Source organism: Gracilinanus agilis, chromosome 1 (genome assembly GCF_016433145.1).
Source record: "Gracilinanus agilis isolate LMUSP501 chromosome 1, AgileGrace, whole genome shotgun sequence".
In the NCBI taxonomy this organism is placed as follows: Eukaryota; Metazoa; Chordata; class Mammalia; order Didelphimorphia; family Didelphidae; genus Gracilinanus; species Gracilinanus agilis.
In genome coordinates this window covers 766,864,444-766,881,856 of record NC_058130.1, presented here as the reverse complement: position 1 = coordinate 766,881,856, position 17,413 = coordinate 766,864,444, and the positions used below count along the sequence as shown (strand labels likewise).

General features: G+C 39.3%; 1 protein-coding gene across 2 annotated transcripts in view; it reads left to right on the top strand.

Moving 5' to 3' along the window:
* The window catches only part of CIT (citron rho-interacting serine/threonine kinase), a 161,247-nt gene that overhangs the window by 89,204 nt on the left and 54,630 nt on the right, over positions 1-17,413 (top strand). The window contains exons 17-22 of one of the 2 annotated variants that reach the window (XM_044658831.1): positions 90-215; positions 5,039-5,134; positions 7,613-7,729; positions 8,428-8,537; positions 10,767-10,941; positions 12,922-13,119. In XM_044658831.1, the coding sequence (XP_044514766.1) occupies positions 90-215; positions 5,039-5,134; positions 7,613-7,729; positions 8,428-8,537; positions 10,767-10,941; positions 12,922-13,119 (822 nt within the window). The remainder of the gene's footprint in view (positions 1-89; positions 216-5,038; positions 5,135-7,612; positions 7,730-8,427; positions 8,538-10,766; positions 10,942-12,921; positions 13,120-17,413) is intronic. The other variant, XM_044658832.1, reaches the window with a different exon arrangement.

Sequence of the window (17,413 nt, the reverse complement as noted above, 5' to 3'; positions counted from 1 at the left end):
TTTCTTTTGTAATTCTTCACGGCACTTAATGCAGTGCTCGGCCCATTGAGCTGCTCAATAAATATTTGTTGGTTGATTATAATCTATAGGAACGACGCCATTCTCTGGAGAACCAAGTAAAGAGGCTAGAGACTGTGGAACGCAGAGAAAACAGACTGAAGGATGATATCCAGACTAAATCACAACAGATTCAACAGATGGCTGATAAAATTCTGGTGAGCAAGAAAGAATACAAGTGGAGAAAATAATGGGTCAGAGGTTGCAGGGAAAAAGAGAAGGGGACATGAATTCCTTGCCTAGGAAGAGTTTTTGAATGGGACAGTGTGCTTGGTTGGGCAAATGCCAATTCCTGATCATTCTGGAGTTTCATGAGCATTTCCTTGCTTGAATAGGTAGCAAAAGGATAGAAGAGAACATTTCTGGGCCCACCATATCTAGGGGTGAGATGAATAGCTGAATGCTGGTAGCCGTAGCACTAATCGCAGAAAAGAACGCTTTGGCCTTAATTATAAATGCTCTCTTTGGCATTTTTTTATGTGAAAATGTCATTGCCAGTAAGTTTTACAAAAGCAGGTACTGGCTTTATCAGCATAGCCTTGTATTGTTATCAACTCTTTGGTACCTGCCCTGACAAACTTGAAGGATTTAGGCTTTGAAGAGTGAAATCCAGATTGTTGCCTGTAGCGGAGAGAATAAATTAGTCACCCAAAATTGTTTTTCTCAGAGTAGTATTTGTCATAGATCCATACGCGCCCACTCACTTTCCTCTGCTACAGTTGGGATTTTTTTTAAACTTCCTTAGCTCTAGCAAGTCTTTTTTTAGATTAATAACCATAATGATTCTGTTTTAGGCACTGATGACCAAATTAACCTAATGGGCGAAACTACTGGTGGTATTTTCAGATATCTCGAGCATGTGCCCCTGCCTGGTGGCAAGGCTGATGAATGTTTTTAAATGATCCCTCAGTAGCCAACCTAACCCTGAACCCAGAAATGTTAACCAAAATAGGAAAGACTTAATGATCAGTCTTTGTTGATAATGTTCTCTTTGCAGAAGAAGCAAGTGCCTTTGAACTAGACCGTGCTATTCCAGTGCACAGACAGAAAAACTGGGCTGGTCATAACTTCTTTCTGCTTTAATATTGTGTGTGAATAACAATGATCAGAATTTAAGACTACCCAACATTTTCAGTCTTCCAAATTTTATAATCACTTCAAAAATTTTCAAAGTTGTGTGTGTGTATATGTGTGTGTGTGTGTGTGTGTGCGCATGGACACGGTCCTGTCCAAAGGTTCTTGGAACATTACTTTGGACTCAGATGAATGGACCCAAAGAAATGGGGCAGCTTTGTCTGGGGTAACTTCAGAAGCATACAGAAGAGGAAGTATACTTTGTGCTGCTTCTGTCCTTTCGCTAAAGCTGTGCTTAGTTATTAATTGACAAATGTATTAGGCTGCTATTTTTTTTAATAGTTTAAGACAGTGATGGCCCACGGGCCAGATGTGGCCCCCTGAAATGTTCTATCTGCTGGTGCGACATTATTCCTAATCTGAAGAATACAGTGAATAGGATACAATACAATGAAACTTCGAAGGAGTTGTCTTAGAAACAGACTGACAGATAAGCATTTCCTTTCCGTTAGCCCCCTCTTTAAAAAGTTTGCGTGTCACTGGTTTAAGACATTTTGGTGGGTAACAATTGTGTTTGCCCTTAAAGGACTGAAGAAATGAACGAATGTGTCCTAAAAGGTGTACACTAAAGGGAGGAAAAAAAAACAACTTCACAAAAAGAAAGCAGATTTAGAATATTTATATTTCCTAGGAGTCTAATGTTGTTTGTATTAAAAAATTTTAATAAAAATCCCTTGGGATATGGAGCTATGCCTTCTGACTTACTAGCAGCAAATGGGTGTTTAGGGTCCTGACTCAAAGATTGAGTTTTTGCTGGGACTCCATTGCCATGATTTTACTTAGTAGGATTGGAAACAGGCTATGGGGATTATTGAAGTTGTTTTCTTAACCTTTATGAAACAAAATTTTCAAGTACCTAAGTATTTTGATATGATCTGTTCAGTAATTGGAGGGATTCTTTTGCTCAGGGACAGTGTTTTTGGTCTGTATGGTATCTATGTTGCAGATAGGAAATATTGATGAAAAGTTTTATAAAAATGGTATTTTGGAAATCTTTACAACTTCAGGCTTACTTTACTCTAAAGTATTTGATCACAAAAATCCAAATATTCAGAACAAATAAATTAATAAATAAAGGATGACTCCAGTCTTGCCAAATAATTAACATGGCATAGTAGACAGACTACCATACTGGGGATGACAGAAGATCTGTGTTCAAATCCCACATCTGATACTGTGTCAATCTGAGTGAGTTACTTAATTTCCTGGAACCTAATTTTCTTATTTGTGAAGTGAAGTTTATTTGTAGACAATGTAGTATTTATTGTATGGTACCCAACCAGGCAACTGAATGGAAAAGTTTAGATGCTAAAAAAATGGCCCTTTGTTTCAGAGAAAAACTAGATTTCTTTAAAAGAATTGTGTAATCTCCCAAGGGAAACCAAAGTGTACAACCCCGTTCTGGGCCAGGCTGAGGAATGATTGTCTAAGATAGTGATTCCCAAAGTGGGCGCCACTGCCCCCTGGTGGGTGCTGCAGTGATCCAGGGGGGTGGTGATGGCCACAGGTGCATTTATCTTTCCTATTAATTGCTATTAAAATTTTAAAAAATTAATTTCCAGGGGGCTAAGTAATATTTTTTCTGGAAAGGGGGAAGTGAGCCAAAAAAGTTTGGGAACCACTGGTCTAAGACCTGTGAGCTCCTGGAAATCTCTCTAGCTACACATCTTAGCTTGAACAACAGGCATTCTTCATCCACTTGGTATTTCCTTTATGGATAATTAGACTGACCTTTTTTTGAATGATGATAGCTCAGAGGATTCTGCGATGTTCTAGGACTTGATGAAATCAATACAATGTTATTTGCAAATAAGAACATCAGGAGGGACTTGAATTTTAGACTTGCCCAAAAGTAATGATAAAGGTGTCTATGGACCATCTGCAGCATGTTCTGAATATGGAATTACACAAGAAAAGTAGGATGAAGGATTTCATCAGAGAAATAGGTTACTGGGGAAAAATATAGGCAGGTATTATAGCAACCGATAGGCAGCTTATATGGTCCATTGATATCCATGGACCAGGGAGCCTGAAGACAAGGCCCTCAGCATGTGGGAAGGAAACAGAAAAGAGCTACACAGGACAGACAGACTTTAGATGGTTCATGATCTCCATCAGTAAAGGGAATGCCTTCTTTGGTGAGATCGTAGTTCCTTTGGAGTAGTAGAGAGTAAAGGGGACAGATATTTTGTGTCTACTTCATGGAAGTTATTAGAGACCCCACTGAAACTGTGTCTATAAGGGGCTGTTCAGATTTTAAAGCTTCCTTCATTCAATAAGCATTTCAGTGCCTACCTACTATGTGCCAAGCACTGCACTAAACCCTTTTATGTAAGTAGCATTTAAAAAAAGATCACTTCATAGGATGTGTTAGATGATCAGTTTTAGAGATGAAAGGGACAGGACAGTAGGATTTGTTTAGTCCCAAACTTCCTCTTTATATAGGTGAGCACACAAAAGCCCTAAACGGTTAAGTGACTTGCCCAAGATGCCACAGCTGATAAATAGCAGGGTTGGAATTCAAATCTGGGTCCTCTGACTCTGCACATGGTGAGATTTCCACTAGACCACAATGTGTTTCTATTTAAAATACTGTTGTGTCGGCAATTCTTTTTATATTAAACTTTCTGAGAATTTATTTCTTCTAATGAGCACTGTGTGTGTTGCTTTTTTAGAATTAAAAAGAACTTAAATCTCAGAAATTTAGTAATTTGTGTGCACTTTTCTTCTCTTTGCATGTCCATAATCTTGCCAGTTTCCTTGCCCTTCAGAATTCTTGCAAAAGTGTCACTTCAGAGAAAAGTTGCCTCGTTCTTTGTAGAATCAGGTGCAGATTTTGTGTAATGATTTTGGTGGTGGCCAGATTTCTGGCAATCCTAGTGTAGAGGGAATGGCTTTGCATCTAGAGCATGTGCTTATCATTGGGATGCTGCCCTGTTTCAAGACCATCCTGATGTTAGCAAATGAATGAGATGGTTGCTAAGTGACAGAAAACATGAACAAACTACTTATAAAAAAAGTTTTGAAGAATTATAATATAACTTTACTAGAAAAGAAAACGAATAGCCATTATTCATATTTTACCTTTAAAGTGCTTGTGCAAATTTTCACTTAATTGTAATCAATACTATTTTGTATTTTTACATGGTATTTCTTCTTCTACAGATTTGCATGTATCAGTATCTATATACTTATTTTTAATATGATATTTTAGTTTTTGAAACATCAAACAAATTATTCTTCCTGTTAAATTCTTGAGCAATATGCTGAATTTTTACTATAGAAACATTGTAATTTTTTAATGAGAACAAGTTATTTCTCTTTTAAAAGGCTATCCTAGCAGAGAAAAATTGACTAAGATGACAATCCTTAGAGGGTACTGATACTGTTAGGAAATTTTTTTGTCTTTATTTGCATCATGGGTTCACATTGCAGTAGAATGTGGAGTGAAAGGGACAGGAACTGGCTGAGTTACACCAATAGCTTTCCTAACATTGCTCTTAGAATAAGAGGGGTGGGGGTGGGGAAGGGGAGAATAATAGAGAATAGAGAGAGATAATGAGGGAGAGAGAGAGAAATTATAATAGAGAAAGATAATGAGAGAGAGAGGAAGGAGGGAGGGAGAGAGAGGAGAGCGAGAATGAATATGTCAGGCCTTCAAATACCAAACCCCTTATTACTTCCTAGGCTCAATGATGGTTTCCCTTTCCTTCTGAGGGGGAAGGAAATGCCTGTTAATTATACTGCATATATATACCAAAGTTATGTTAACCATGTATGCTAAACATACTTTGGGTATATTATTTATTCCCTCTACACACCTGACCTTTTACTCTTTTGTATTCAGGAGCTGGAGGAGAAGCACCGGGAGGCTCAGGTCTCAGCCCAGCACCTAGAGGTGCATCTGAAACAAAAAGAGCAACTCTACGAGGAAAAAATTAAAGTAAAGAGACTTTCTAATCTTCCTGAGCGCACCCCTTGTACACGTCACAGACTCTTTCTGTTCCCTGGTCACTTACGGGGCTCTTCTTCTGAGGCTTGTGGAGCTCTGAGTAAACTCTGTCTTTAGTCTTTTGTGGGAGGTTTTTTTATGTTATCCGTGGGGGGATTTGGAGGTCAGAAGTTTGATTTCATTGATAACCATATTTTCCCTTATCATTTTTGAGACAAAAACTTTTATCTCATTCTATCTTCTTTGGAAATCAGACTTTGAAAGAGGCTCTTAAATTTCCTCTGGTGCCATTATCAATGTGGCCACTGTAACTGAAGAACCATCACTCTTTTTTGAATCAAGACCTGTCCTCTCCTTCTGCTCCTGTCCTTGGTATCTCTTCTGGCTTTTATTCCTACCCCCCCACCCCAAACCCCCCAAAAAGCCACCAAAGAAAAAAGAAAGAAAATAAAGCCAGAGGAGGAGGAGCTCTTATTCAGTTCCCCACTATACCCTTTAAGCCGTAGACACCAAACCCCTTCAACTCTGATTCTAACCTATTAGTCTCTAAATTCCTATTTCTGATAATAAAAAAAAATATTTCTAACTTAATAGGGCAGCTTATGACTTGCCTTTTTCTTCACATTGGCTGGCTGGGTTATGAAATTTCCCCATCATAAGTTGGTTCTATTTATGTTACCTGTCTAGAAAAAGTTACCTTATCTTCATTTAGTTCTCTGTGGTAGGCTCTGTTGCTGAATGTTCTCCTTGTTTTTCCCCCTTTAAAGTTTACTCTAGGTCCATCATTTTTATCTTTTCAGACCCAACTCCAAATACATAGGGTCTTAGTAGCAAGAGCTTTTAACCTTCCTATTCTTTTTCCCTGCCTTCCTGTTCCCTCCTTCCACAACTTGTCTCTTTTGAGTAATTGTTATGTCTTATTACTGCTGTTATGGCCTTGAATTGTCCCACTAGGCTTCTGTAATGCCATTTGGGTCACAGTTTTGATCATGTACTAAAACTCTCTATTTTTTCCCTCTCTCAGTATGGTTCTTGACATAATTTTAGAATTGTGACATAAGCATCCCAGAGATCTGGCAGCCTGTCCCAATGTGTTCTCTCCTGTCTCCCCATGGTCCCGTCTTTACCTTTTGTGCTCATACCAACTGCTAATATTTTTTATACATTGATCCTCATTTAAAGCTTTTCTTATGATATCAGTTCTTTGAACTGTGTTCTTTCCTTTCTTCATTAGCTGTCTAGTCTTTTTTAGCAAGATGTCCTTATGGTTGTTGAAAGTAGTTCTCTTTATAATAGACTTGATAGAAAAGTCACGAACCTTGCCTGTGTCCCCAATTCCTTCAGCTTTATTTTCAACCCCCTGTTGTCCTTCTTGATGTAGTTGCCATCATTTGGGTTAACACAACGAACGAATAAGAAGCATGGGGTAGCATCTAAAGGCAAAATTCAAAATCTTTTTTCTAATTTTTTTCTTTCTTTCTTTTTTTTGTCAGCAGGGAGGACCATGTACTTCCTAGGACCTTCTGTCCAATTGGTAGATGGTGACACTGTCACCTTTTGTTACCTCATGGCAGCAAAAGATGCTTCCACTGGATTGATGAGCTTTAGGAACATGTGGCTTCACCAGGGGGAAAGCTTCCTCTTCTCAGGGATAAATTTCTTCTTTAGCTAGACTGGCACAGATGTTTGGAAGACAGGGGCTCACACTGTTTCTTTCCTAGTATCTGTTTAATTTGACTTGTCAGCCATCTTAGACAGTGTTTTACCTTGTTTGCTGGTCCTGGATGTGAACCTAATCGCTATTACTTTAGAACTCTGCCTTCTGCCCTCAGGCTTAACAGTCAACCACAGAAGGCCAACTCCATGTCCCCAATGCCATTTTGTTCATCAGTTTGAAGAACACAATTTATATTAAGAATGCAGTTCTTATAAATGGGGACTTAACTGTGAGCAGATTTGTCCTAAAAGATGACAAGAATATATGGTGTTTCTTGAGAAGGGAAGTAAAATACCTGCCCAGTGGTATAAAGAGCGCTTTTCTGGTACTCCAGATGACTTTTGACGCTGTTTTATTCCCTAGGCAGCATCTGCTAGCCACAAAAGATTTTTCTAGGACCCTGTTTGAGAGCAAGTTCTTTTTTTCTTCTTTCTTCCCCTAACACTCATTAGCTTACCTGTGCAGTTTGCCTCTGTAGACTGTAAGGCAACTAGTTTTAAATAGGCACTTAGAATGACTCTACCCATTATTTTCCCAATGGATGGTATTTGTATTGAACTATATCCCTTGCTAATTGCTTCCACCTCTCAGTTTTCACTGCTTGCCCCGAAGTTTAGAGGCCTTGGCTTCTTCACTGCTCCTCCTCTTCTCCTCGTCTTTTCCTGGGCAACAGCCCTCTCATGTGCCCCAGTTTAGTCTTTTTACTAAGCTGTGTTCCTTAGGTCATTCATTTACTATTCTGTTTCCTTTAGGTGTTGGACAATCAGATAAAAAAAGATCTAGCTGATAAGGAGACACTTGAGAATATGATGCAAAGACACGAGGAAGAAGCTCATGAAAAAAGCAAAATTCTCAGTGAGCAGAAGGCGGTAGGTGTAACCAAATTGAAAATTACTTTGAACAGTTGTTTATTACCATGTGTTGGGAACAACATACTTGAGAAGATTCCATCCCTACGTCCGTTGCTTCTGCGTTAATAGTCATCGTTGTGCTCGATAGAAAGGTCTTTGTAAGGGAGCATCATGGAAGATGACTTCGTCACACCAAAGTCACAATGAAAAAACTGTGCTATGTGATGTGATGTGATGTGATGTTATCCTTTCAGACAGTGTGGCGCATGAGGCTTAGGAGTGTCTCTTCCAGTCCCATTTTCCTCTTCCTTAGCTTTGTGTTTCTGCCCTTTCTCAGTCTTGTACATTTGTGAATAGGGAATTGGAGACGACGACGATGGAGTAACAAACGAAGAAATAGCATACTTTTCACTTATAAATTCCTGAGCATGAATTCCACACATTAGCTAATCACAAGTAAATATGGACCCAGTAAATTAAAGCTCTTCAAAAAACTTTCTGGAAGCTACTAATTTTTGTTTCTGTCTTGAAAGAGAAACTGAACATCAACTTGTGTACATGACTTTTATGACTGACAGGTTATAGCCTTTTCAGTTAGTCTTTGCCTGTGGCCAGATGATAAATATTCTAGATGTGACTTTTACACAGACCATGAATCCTGACTTAACCGATGGTGTTTTCAGATGTATGTTGTCTAAAGGAGTATTGTGTTTCAGATGATCAATGCTATGGATTCCAAGATCAGGTCTCTGGAACAGAGGATAGTGGAGCTGTCAGAAGCAAATAAATTGGCAGCAAATAGCAGCCTCTTTACCCAGAGGAACATGTAAGTCTCCTAATTCTAGCTGCTTTCTTGGTTGTATCCTAGTGTTCATTCTCCAAGTGCTAACCACACATGCTTTCTCTTTGGTAAATTATGACAAATTCAATTTCTTTGATTTGTAAGACTCCCACACCTCTGCTCAGAGCTCAAAACCCTTCTTTTGTGTAATGTTCGTCTCATCCAAGTGTCACAATCAACCCTTTCTCTCCTTTTCTCCTGATGGTTTGATGTTACCTTGGCAGGAAGTCTCCAGTGGAATGGCCCAGGAATCTAAGTTTGGGCTTGTGCCTTTTATAGGATGAGTATTAAATGTTCAGGTGGGACACACTGGAAAACAAAGTCAGCGTACCCAAAATTTTGATAGGCCAAAGACAATGACTTGAATCCAATAAGATGAAATTTAAATGAACTAAATGAAACATTATACTTTAGTTCAAAAGGTTGCCTTTACATGTATAAGTTGGGGGGGCTTGCTAACAGCAGTTTTTCAGAAAAGAAAATTCAGGAGTTTTGGACTAGAAGCTCAATATGAATCAGAATTTGTGGCTGCCAGAGAGGCTAGTGTGATGTGAGAGGGTGTACAGGTCAAAGCTGGGGTCTACAGAAGAGCCCTGAGTTCATGCCATATGAGAGTGAAGGGACTGAGGAGAGCTCTTAAAGAAGAGAAGATGTGGAGCAGGACTCTTACTGCTTCTCGGGGATACAGAAGACTGTCGCATGGAAGAGAGGTTAGAGAGAAATGAAGAGGGAAACTTCCTAATAATGAGAGGTATTGAAAAGGAGAATGGACTCCTTTACAGAGATTTACGGTTGTTCTTTCTGACTCAAGGTCTTTAAGCAATATCTAGTATATTACAGAAGGGATTATTTTCCGGATTCCATCTGAACTTATTTGCTTCTGAGGGCCCTTCTATCTTTGAAATTCTGTGATACTTCCTCTCTTTCCCTCAGGTCCTTCCTTCCTTCTTTTGTTCCCTCCCTCCTCCTTCTCTCCTTCCCTCCCTTACTTTTTCATCTTAGAATTGATACTAAGTACCAGTTTCAAGGCAGAAAAGTGGTAAGGGCTGGGTGACTTGCCCAGGGTGACAGCTAGGACAACTATCTGAGGCTAGATTTGACCCCAGAACCTCCTGTCTCCAAGCTTGGCTCTCTATCCACTGAGTTACCTAATTGCTCCCAAATTGTGCTTTCTTAAATACTTCCACTTGCTTTGAGATTGCTAGATAAAAAAGGATATTTTAGTCTCTACAGGCATTGTCAGCAGACTCCTTAATATAACTATTTATAGCTTTGCTTTAGTGTGTCTGCATTTCTTTTCAAAGTGACTAGTTTTTCTAGTTCTTCAGAGTTGAATTTGTTTTTGTGTGAATGGGCAGCTTTTGTCTTGTTTTGCTGGCCTCTGGAGAACTTGGAAGGATAGTCAATTGGAGAAAAATCATTTGCAGAATGGGCTGTCAAATAAGATTCAATTTCTGGATAGTTCTACCTGTCTTACCCTAAACTTGTTCATTTCAGACAGAATCATAGCACTAGGCCTGGAGTCTGAATGACCTTGGTTCAAATCTTGCCTCAGACCTTTCCTAGTTATGTGACCCTGGGCAAGTCACTTAAACCCCATTTGCCTAGCTCATGTCCTTCTGTCTTAGAGTTATTACTAAATCAGAAAGTAAGGATTAAAAAAAAAAAAGCAGATTTTACAGTTCACTAGACTCTCTGGGGCCATTTTTACCTGTCTACATAGTTTAGGTCACAGTAAGGTAATTCTTGGCCTTTCTGTCTTTCTGGTGTTACTTCTAGGCAACATAGAGAAAGGAGTGGTAGATGTTTGAGGGAAACTAGAAATATTAACATTGAATTTTTTTTTGCTTTTGGGTCCTTGTTTAGATAGCCTGAGGTGGTAACGTTAATCTCTTTTGTACATTAAATAGGAACTTTGTGCTCACTTAGAGATAGACTTACAATAAGCAAAAAAAGGAGTTAAATGTTAATATTTCTATCATCTCCCACATGCATGATTAATACCACAGGTGTGGGGACCTGAGCAAAAGATGACTAAAAGTTAACCAGATTTTTCCATGATGTATATTTGAGGCAGAAATAGGAGATGCTAATTTGGGAGTGATCACAGTCCATTTAATGGGGACTTCCACTATTTTTATATGTACTTTCTAAATCAAATGATGGTCTGTAAGTGAAAATGTATTTTTGTTTGATTCCCTCCACCCCCATCAGGAAAGCCCAAGAAGAGATGATTTCAGAACTCAGACAACAGAAGTTTTATCTGGAAACACAAGCTGGGAAATTGGAAGCTCAGAATCGAAAGCTGGAAGAACAGTTGGAAAAAATCAGTCATCAAGACCATAGTGACAAAAGTCGTCTCTTAGAGCTGGAGACAAGGCTGAGGGAGGTACAAACTAAGATCAATTTTTCATTACTTTTATGTACACCTGCCGGTTAACTAAGTTTAACAGGATAGTGAAGGGAGGGGAGGATCAAAGATAATTCCAAATTATTAAGCTTGGATGTCTTGAGAGCATAGCAGTGCCAATAATAGGAGTAGAGCAGTGATGAAGGGGCAGTCACTGTTTTGGGAATGAGGTCTGAGTAGAGAAGGTGAGTTTGGTTTGGGCAGCCAGAGTTTGAGGCAACATTGGACTGTCTGAGTGGAAATATCCAGGAGGCAGTTGGAGATATGGGACGTGAATGTAATTAAAATTTTTAGGACAAGACAGGACTGTAGACAGATGTTTGGGAACACCTGTATAAAGCCACTAGTTGAAACCCTGGGGATGGATGGATGACACTCCAAGGAAGGGAGCACAGAATGAGAACAGCAGAGGGCCCAAAATGGAACCTGAAAGGCTCACAGTGGGAAGTATCTTAAATTATAATGGAGTCTTAAAAGGAAAGTTGTTTTTCAGAGGACAGGGAGGTTTTTTCATCATTCCTTTAAGTGGTCTGAAAGCCTTAGAGAATAATTAACTTTAATTTTCTAGACTTTTTTTTTTATTAGTTTCTACAATAAGCTTCTTAGCAGAGAGCCTCAGTTAATGCTCTAAGTAGTTAAAATACATCTCTGCAGAAAATTAACATTTGAATAGTATTTCTTTCTCTTCCTTTTCTCCTTATGAAAATCTTTACCTTATGATGTCTGTAGGTAAGGACTCTAGCTCCATCTTAACAGGGCAAATAGATAGATGTCTTCACTGAAGCTTGTTGCTCCAGGTATGTAGTTAGACTCATTGTTTGTACTAGAGGGACAAGAAGCTTTAATCCTTTGGCACTTGTATTTCCTTTGGGGATTTGGCTAGGAAGGCCAACTTCTCCGTTATCATTTTGTTTCATTTTCTCAGGCAACAAGCAGTACATAAAACAGTAATAATAGCCAACTTTCCATATATTTAATATCTCAAGGAACACAGGTGAATAGATGTCATTCAGCCATATGTGCCTTTAAATTCAAGAACACCAGACGATTATTGTGAATAGTCAGTGACTTATCTTACCTAGATTCATCTATTCTTATTGGAATCGGTTGTAGCTTTGGATAATGAACACGCACACGCATTGGATGTCATTTTGCCCTCCCCTATTTGCTATTTCCTTTGTTGTCTGTGTTATTGGCCCATTGGCTTTTTGCTTTGAGCTTTCATCTTTTAGCATTGACTAATGCCTTGTGTTTGGATTTGCAAAGAGAAAGTGTTGAAGATCAGAGATATCTGGCTTTTGAGTTCTGCTTTTACCCTAATAGTCCTCCTACCCCTGGTGAAATCACATAGCATGCTTTTGGAAGCCCACCTCATGAGTGGGCATTGTAAGAATTTCCTTGTCTGCTGAGCAGAGGCACACTAATTTTGCTGATTCCTTCTGGTATTTTAATAGGGTGTAAGAAATACCAGTTTGCAGCGTAATGATGGGGAATTACCTAATAAAAAGTCAATCAAGATGGACATATTTAAAATAAATGGAAGTGGTCTGTCATTCTAATTGAGTTTTGTTAATATTGTAAAAATGCCCTTGTTTCTAATGTGAAGTTATTTATAGCTATTTTCTGTGTATGACACAGCTATTAGCTATTTTTTAAAATATAAGAGTAATTGTTCTAATTTGCATTTGGGATTCTTGCTCTGCAGTTCTCTCTTGGCCATATTCCAAGCCCTTGAATATTTTAAAGCAATAGATAGTGTTAAGGCCCAGAACAGTTCTAACACTGGCAGGATTTATCAGATGTAGTCAGATTTGATGATAGAATATTTTCCTTTGTGCTGCCCCAAGTAAATGTTCTGTCAGACCAGACTCCAATTTGAGGGGCACAGCTGTGTCAGGTTTTGCCTTGGTTTCCTTGTTAATTGACTTCCATTCAGCAATGGCTATTTTTCTTAATTAGGTTAGTCTAGAGCACGAAGAACAAAAGTTGGAACTTAAGCGCCAGCTCACTGAACTGCAGCTCTCCCTCCAGGAGAGAGAATCTCAGCTTTCAGCATTGCAGTCGGCTCGAACTGCCCTGGAGAGTCAGCTCCGACAGGCAAAAACTGAGCTGGAGGAGACAACAGCAGAAGCTGAGGAGGAGATCCAGGCCCTCACGGTAGGTTCCCCCCCCCCCTCCCAATCCCCTAAAAACAACCAGAGCGGTGGGGCTTGGGGGACACCTGGAAGAGCAAAGACCTGATGAGTGGAGAGCTGTGGGGCTTTGTTCTTGGGAGGGAGAAAAGATTCACAGAGGCTCTTTATCTGAGCTTCTTCACTCAATTGGAATTTGTGTGTGCGTGTGTGTGTATATATATATATATTTTTAAATTTATTTTTCTTTTTTTGGTTGATTTTTCTTTTGGTAATTGTGACTGCTGGAAGTTTCTTTTGGAATTTTGAAGCACTCTCTTTGTATAACTCCTCCTTTTTCCTTCAGTTTACCTATGCATGGTGCTTTATGATTTTACAAGGCAGTTAGAAGTCTCTGACACTTGAAGTTAAGAAATGAGTTCAGGTCTCAGTTCTGCTTCTTATGCTAAACATGTGCCCTTAGAGGAATCTCCTTAAACTCTGTGAAGGTTTTCTTAGCTATTGGTGTTGTACTAGTTAAGAACTCCAAGGGCTTTTCCAATTCTAAATCTCTCATTCTCTGATCCTTCTCACACCTGCTTTCTTTAAGGGTAACACAGGCATTCTCACCATTTTTAAATGGAAAAACTGAGGCTCAGCAAAGTTTCTAGAGGTTTCCTAAAGCAAGGCATAGTGACTTAAGACTCAGGATGATAACCTGGATGTGTTAAGATTGAGACTGGAACCCAGGCATTTTGACTTGAAGACTAGTGCTATTTCTACTACAACATACTACTTCTCAGAAAGAGTAGTTTCTATTTTCTTTTCCACCAACAGGCAGTTTTCTTAGGTTTGAGGGTTTATTTTTTCTGGACATCACTTAGTAAAAGTGTAGATTAACGCTGCCCCCCCCTTTTATTAATATAAGTTGCCATTCTATCTTTTATATATTTTTCTGATCTGGTCAACTTCTTACTTTTACTGAATTGTTCTTACTTTAAAACTGTGGGTCTTCTTTCTTGATATTTTCTTGACATCCGGCAAGATCCAAATGGGAAACATTTAGAATTTATTTTAAAAATTGATTTCTTCCTGGTGGTTAAATGGAATCCTTTTACTTCTATTGCTAGTTTGTTGAATTTAATTGACATGATCATTTCCCTTTCTGATTTTTTTGCCAAAAAGGATTTTATGCTGAATTTGTGCTAAAAAGGATTTCTACTACTTATTATTTAACTTTTTCATTTATATATTATCAATTAAGGAATAGTTAGTACTTTCTCTATGCCTACTACTGAGTTTCAATTTAAATAACCTTTTCTCCTTAGAATATTAGGTTGTAGTGATGTCCTTCAAATTTAATTTCCTTGGAGCTGCAAAGTTAGACATACTTTGCCACTCTGTTATAAGGAAAGGCACAGTCATATCTTTGTTTCTATTTGAAATGATAAATACAAAATCACATATGTATTACTGCTGTTTATCTGCTGGGAGATTGGCCCTTTAAGCCATTAAATTCTGGAGGTAGAATGTGCTGTGGACTGTCTTTTGGAAACCTATCACAGCCACCAGCCCTGACTCAATTTGATTGACTGAGATCATTGCCTCAAAGTATATGAAGGGCACTTAACTGCCCTTGAGCTGGGGTCTCTCTCTGATTTTATCCCTCCTCTCTTCTCCGTTGGTAGTCCTGCTCAGACCCATGGCCTTAACTCCCAGATGTCTCACTAGCACTCTATGTGCGGCATGCCCCAAAGTGAGCACATAATTCCTCCTCCCTAGGCGCTGACTCCTTCTGAGGCTATCTCTGTTCACACCATATTCCATGGTGGACAGTTCCCTTTCCCTCCTTTCTTGTCTCATAATCTGCTGAAACCTGTCACTTGTGGATTCTGTCCTGGTCCCATCCCCAGCCTCTTTCTCTTTTTCTCTCTTTAGTGTCCAGTGCTGGCATAGGTAATGATGGCCTTGCTGACATTATTGTTGTGACTGCCTAATATCATTTCACGAAAGCCATCTGGTGTTTATGCCACGAGTTTTCCTTGTCTTCTTCTGGTGTGTTTGTTTATCCTGAGGTCTCATAATCAGTGTCTTCTTTAATATGGATGTGCTGTCTCTGCTGGTGGAGAGCAGACTGGTTTCATTTTTAAAATACTTCCCTTGCACCCCATCTCAGGGCCCAGAGTAGAGTGGACTCTTTGTAGATGCTTGCTGATTGGACCCTCATGTTCAGTGGCTCTCAATTCCAAAGTCCAGATCCCTTTGTTCTAGCTTCCCAGCTAGATCTCCACAGCTCTTGGCCCGGAGCAGCCATTGCAGAGTGCCTTTGCTGATTGATGGCTGTGTCATTGCCCCATGCACCATGGACTCCAGGCGTCTAGCCCTAACACAATTCATGAAAGGCTCCTGGCCTAGCCTTCCTAGTTCTCTTCTTCTGGAATCGCCTCTCTGTTCTGCTTTTGTCTTGTCAGATTATCAGCCATCCTGTTAGTCTCCATAGATGCCTCTTCCTCCACTAAGCCTTCCTGATGTCCCATAGTCAGTGAGCACCTCAAAGAGGACTGACTGTTTACTCCTCCTTTGTGCCTGATGGGTTACTTTGCATGGTGGTTTGCTCTGTTAGTGCCATTTCCATCCTTCTAGACTGTAAGCTTTGTGAGGGTAGAGGCTATACCTTATCTGACATGGTTTCACATTAGTGGTCAGCACAGGGATTAATTTGCACAGTAGGTGCTTAATACCATTTGCTGAATTAGATGCTATTTTTTAAAAGCAATATGGGCCTTTTGAAATCTAGAAATTTGGTTCTCCTGTCCTGTTAGAATGATGTTGATGCTTTCTTGTGAAATTGGAAGTGATTCTTGTGATTGATATTTATTCAGATGGAGAGTGTGTGTGATGGCTCTTTAAGTATTTGTGTAGTAGGTACCCAGAAATCAAAACCTCTTCCTTGTCGATTTGATTTTGCTATTTAAGTTTGAGGCTTTTGTATGTATGCGCACCTGTTCCCTGTTAAATATTATCAATAATCCTGGTTATTGATAATATGAGATTGCTTTTGGATGCTATTCTATTAACTTTCTTTAAAATGAACATATTTTTCTTTTCTGATGAGGAAGATGGTTGAGTTTCAGACATGACATGAGTGTCAAATTAGTTTGATCAAAAATGATCTCTTAAGAGCTCCCAGGGTTTAAATGTGAGCTACTGTAGCATGCTCCATTCTAAAAAGAGAATCAGGTTGGATGTGGCAATATATAAAACAAGGCATTTACCTCTCAGCAGGAGATGCATGTTTAAAAGAAAGAGTTACCTGATTTGGCCTTTCTTCTCTTGCCAGATTGGATAGAGCCCCAATTAAACTGTAGATCTTTGTGGAAGTCACTTGGCAGAGGAGCCATTTGGATGGGATTTTCCATGTATACTGCTTTACCACTCTCCTTTGGAGCCACCCTTTCCCCTCTGTGTGTTCAAATTCAACCACTGTTAATAGAAAATGAAATGAAGTCGGATAGTGTACTTAGAATTAAATGTGTGTAAACAGCCATAGAAGGAGACTTTTTGATACTTTGATCTGACTCTTTGAAACCTGTGCAGTTCTGAGAGTTTGGGGAGAGTTTGTGGTGTCTCTGTACTTTGTATTTACTAGTGAGGATTTCCTGTGATCTCCTTATGCAGAAGTTGTAAGGACGTACAGAGGCCAGCTAGATTTGTGCTCATGAGGTGTAAGGGTTACACTGAGACCCAAAGGACAGGTTCTGGCTTCTTGGCCCAGATTTGTAAATGGGTTTACCCTTTTGTCTTTACTCCCAGCCTGCCATTTTGATTTAATGAATAGCACTGCATAAATCAAGAAGCTACCAGAGATTTTGTGCATAGTGTAAGTTTTCTCCTCAAATACTGCTCCTATATAGCTCTGTTGTCAGTTTTCCTTCTGGAAGCTTATTAAAATCAATAACCAATGCCTACTCAGACCCCAGTTTTTGATACATGCATTGCTATCTGACATCATTCCAGGAACTGTACTTAATTATTAAATTGCCAGAGTAAGAGCCAAGAAACAAAATCAAGAATCAGACATAGAAACATTTAGTTTGGTACATGCTTTACATGGAAAAGAAAGTTTGGTTCTTTCTTTATTCTCTAGCCTTTCCTGGCTTCCGAAGATAGATAGGAGTCTAATCTTTTGTCCTCATCAGCTGTTTTGTCCATAGCAAGTCATTCTCTTGTCCTCTTTCTTTTCCCAAATTCCCACTAAAAAATGTGGGGGGGGGGAGGGGAGAGAGGGAGAGAAGAGGGAGGGAGAGAGGGAGGGAGAGAGAGAGAGAGAGAGAGAGAGA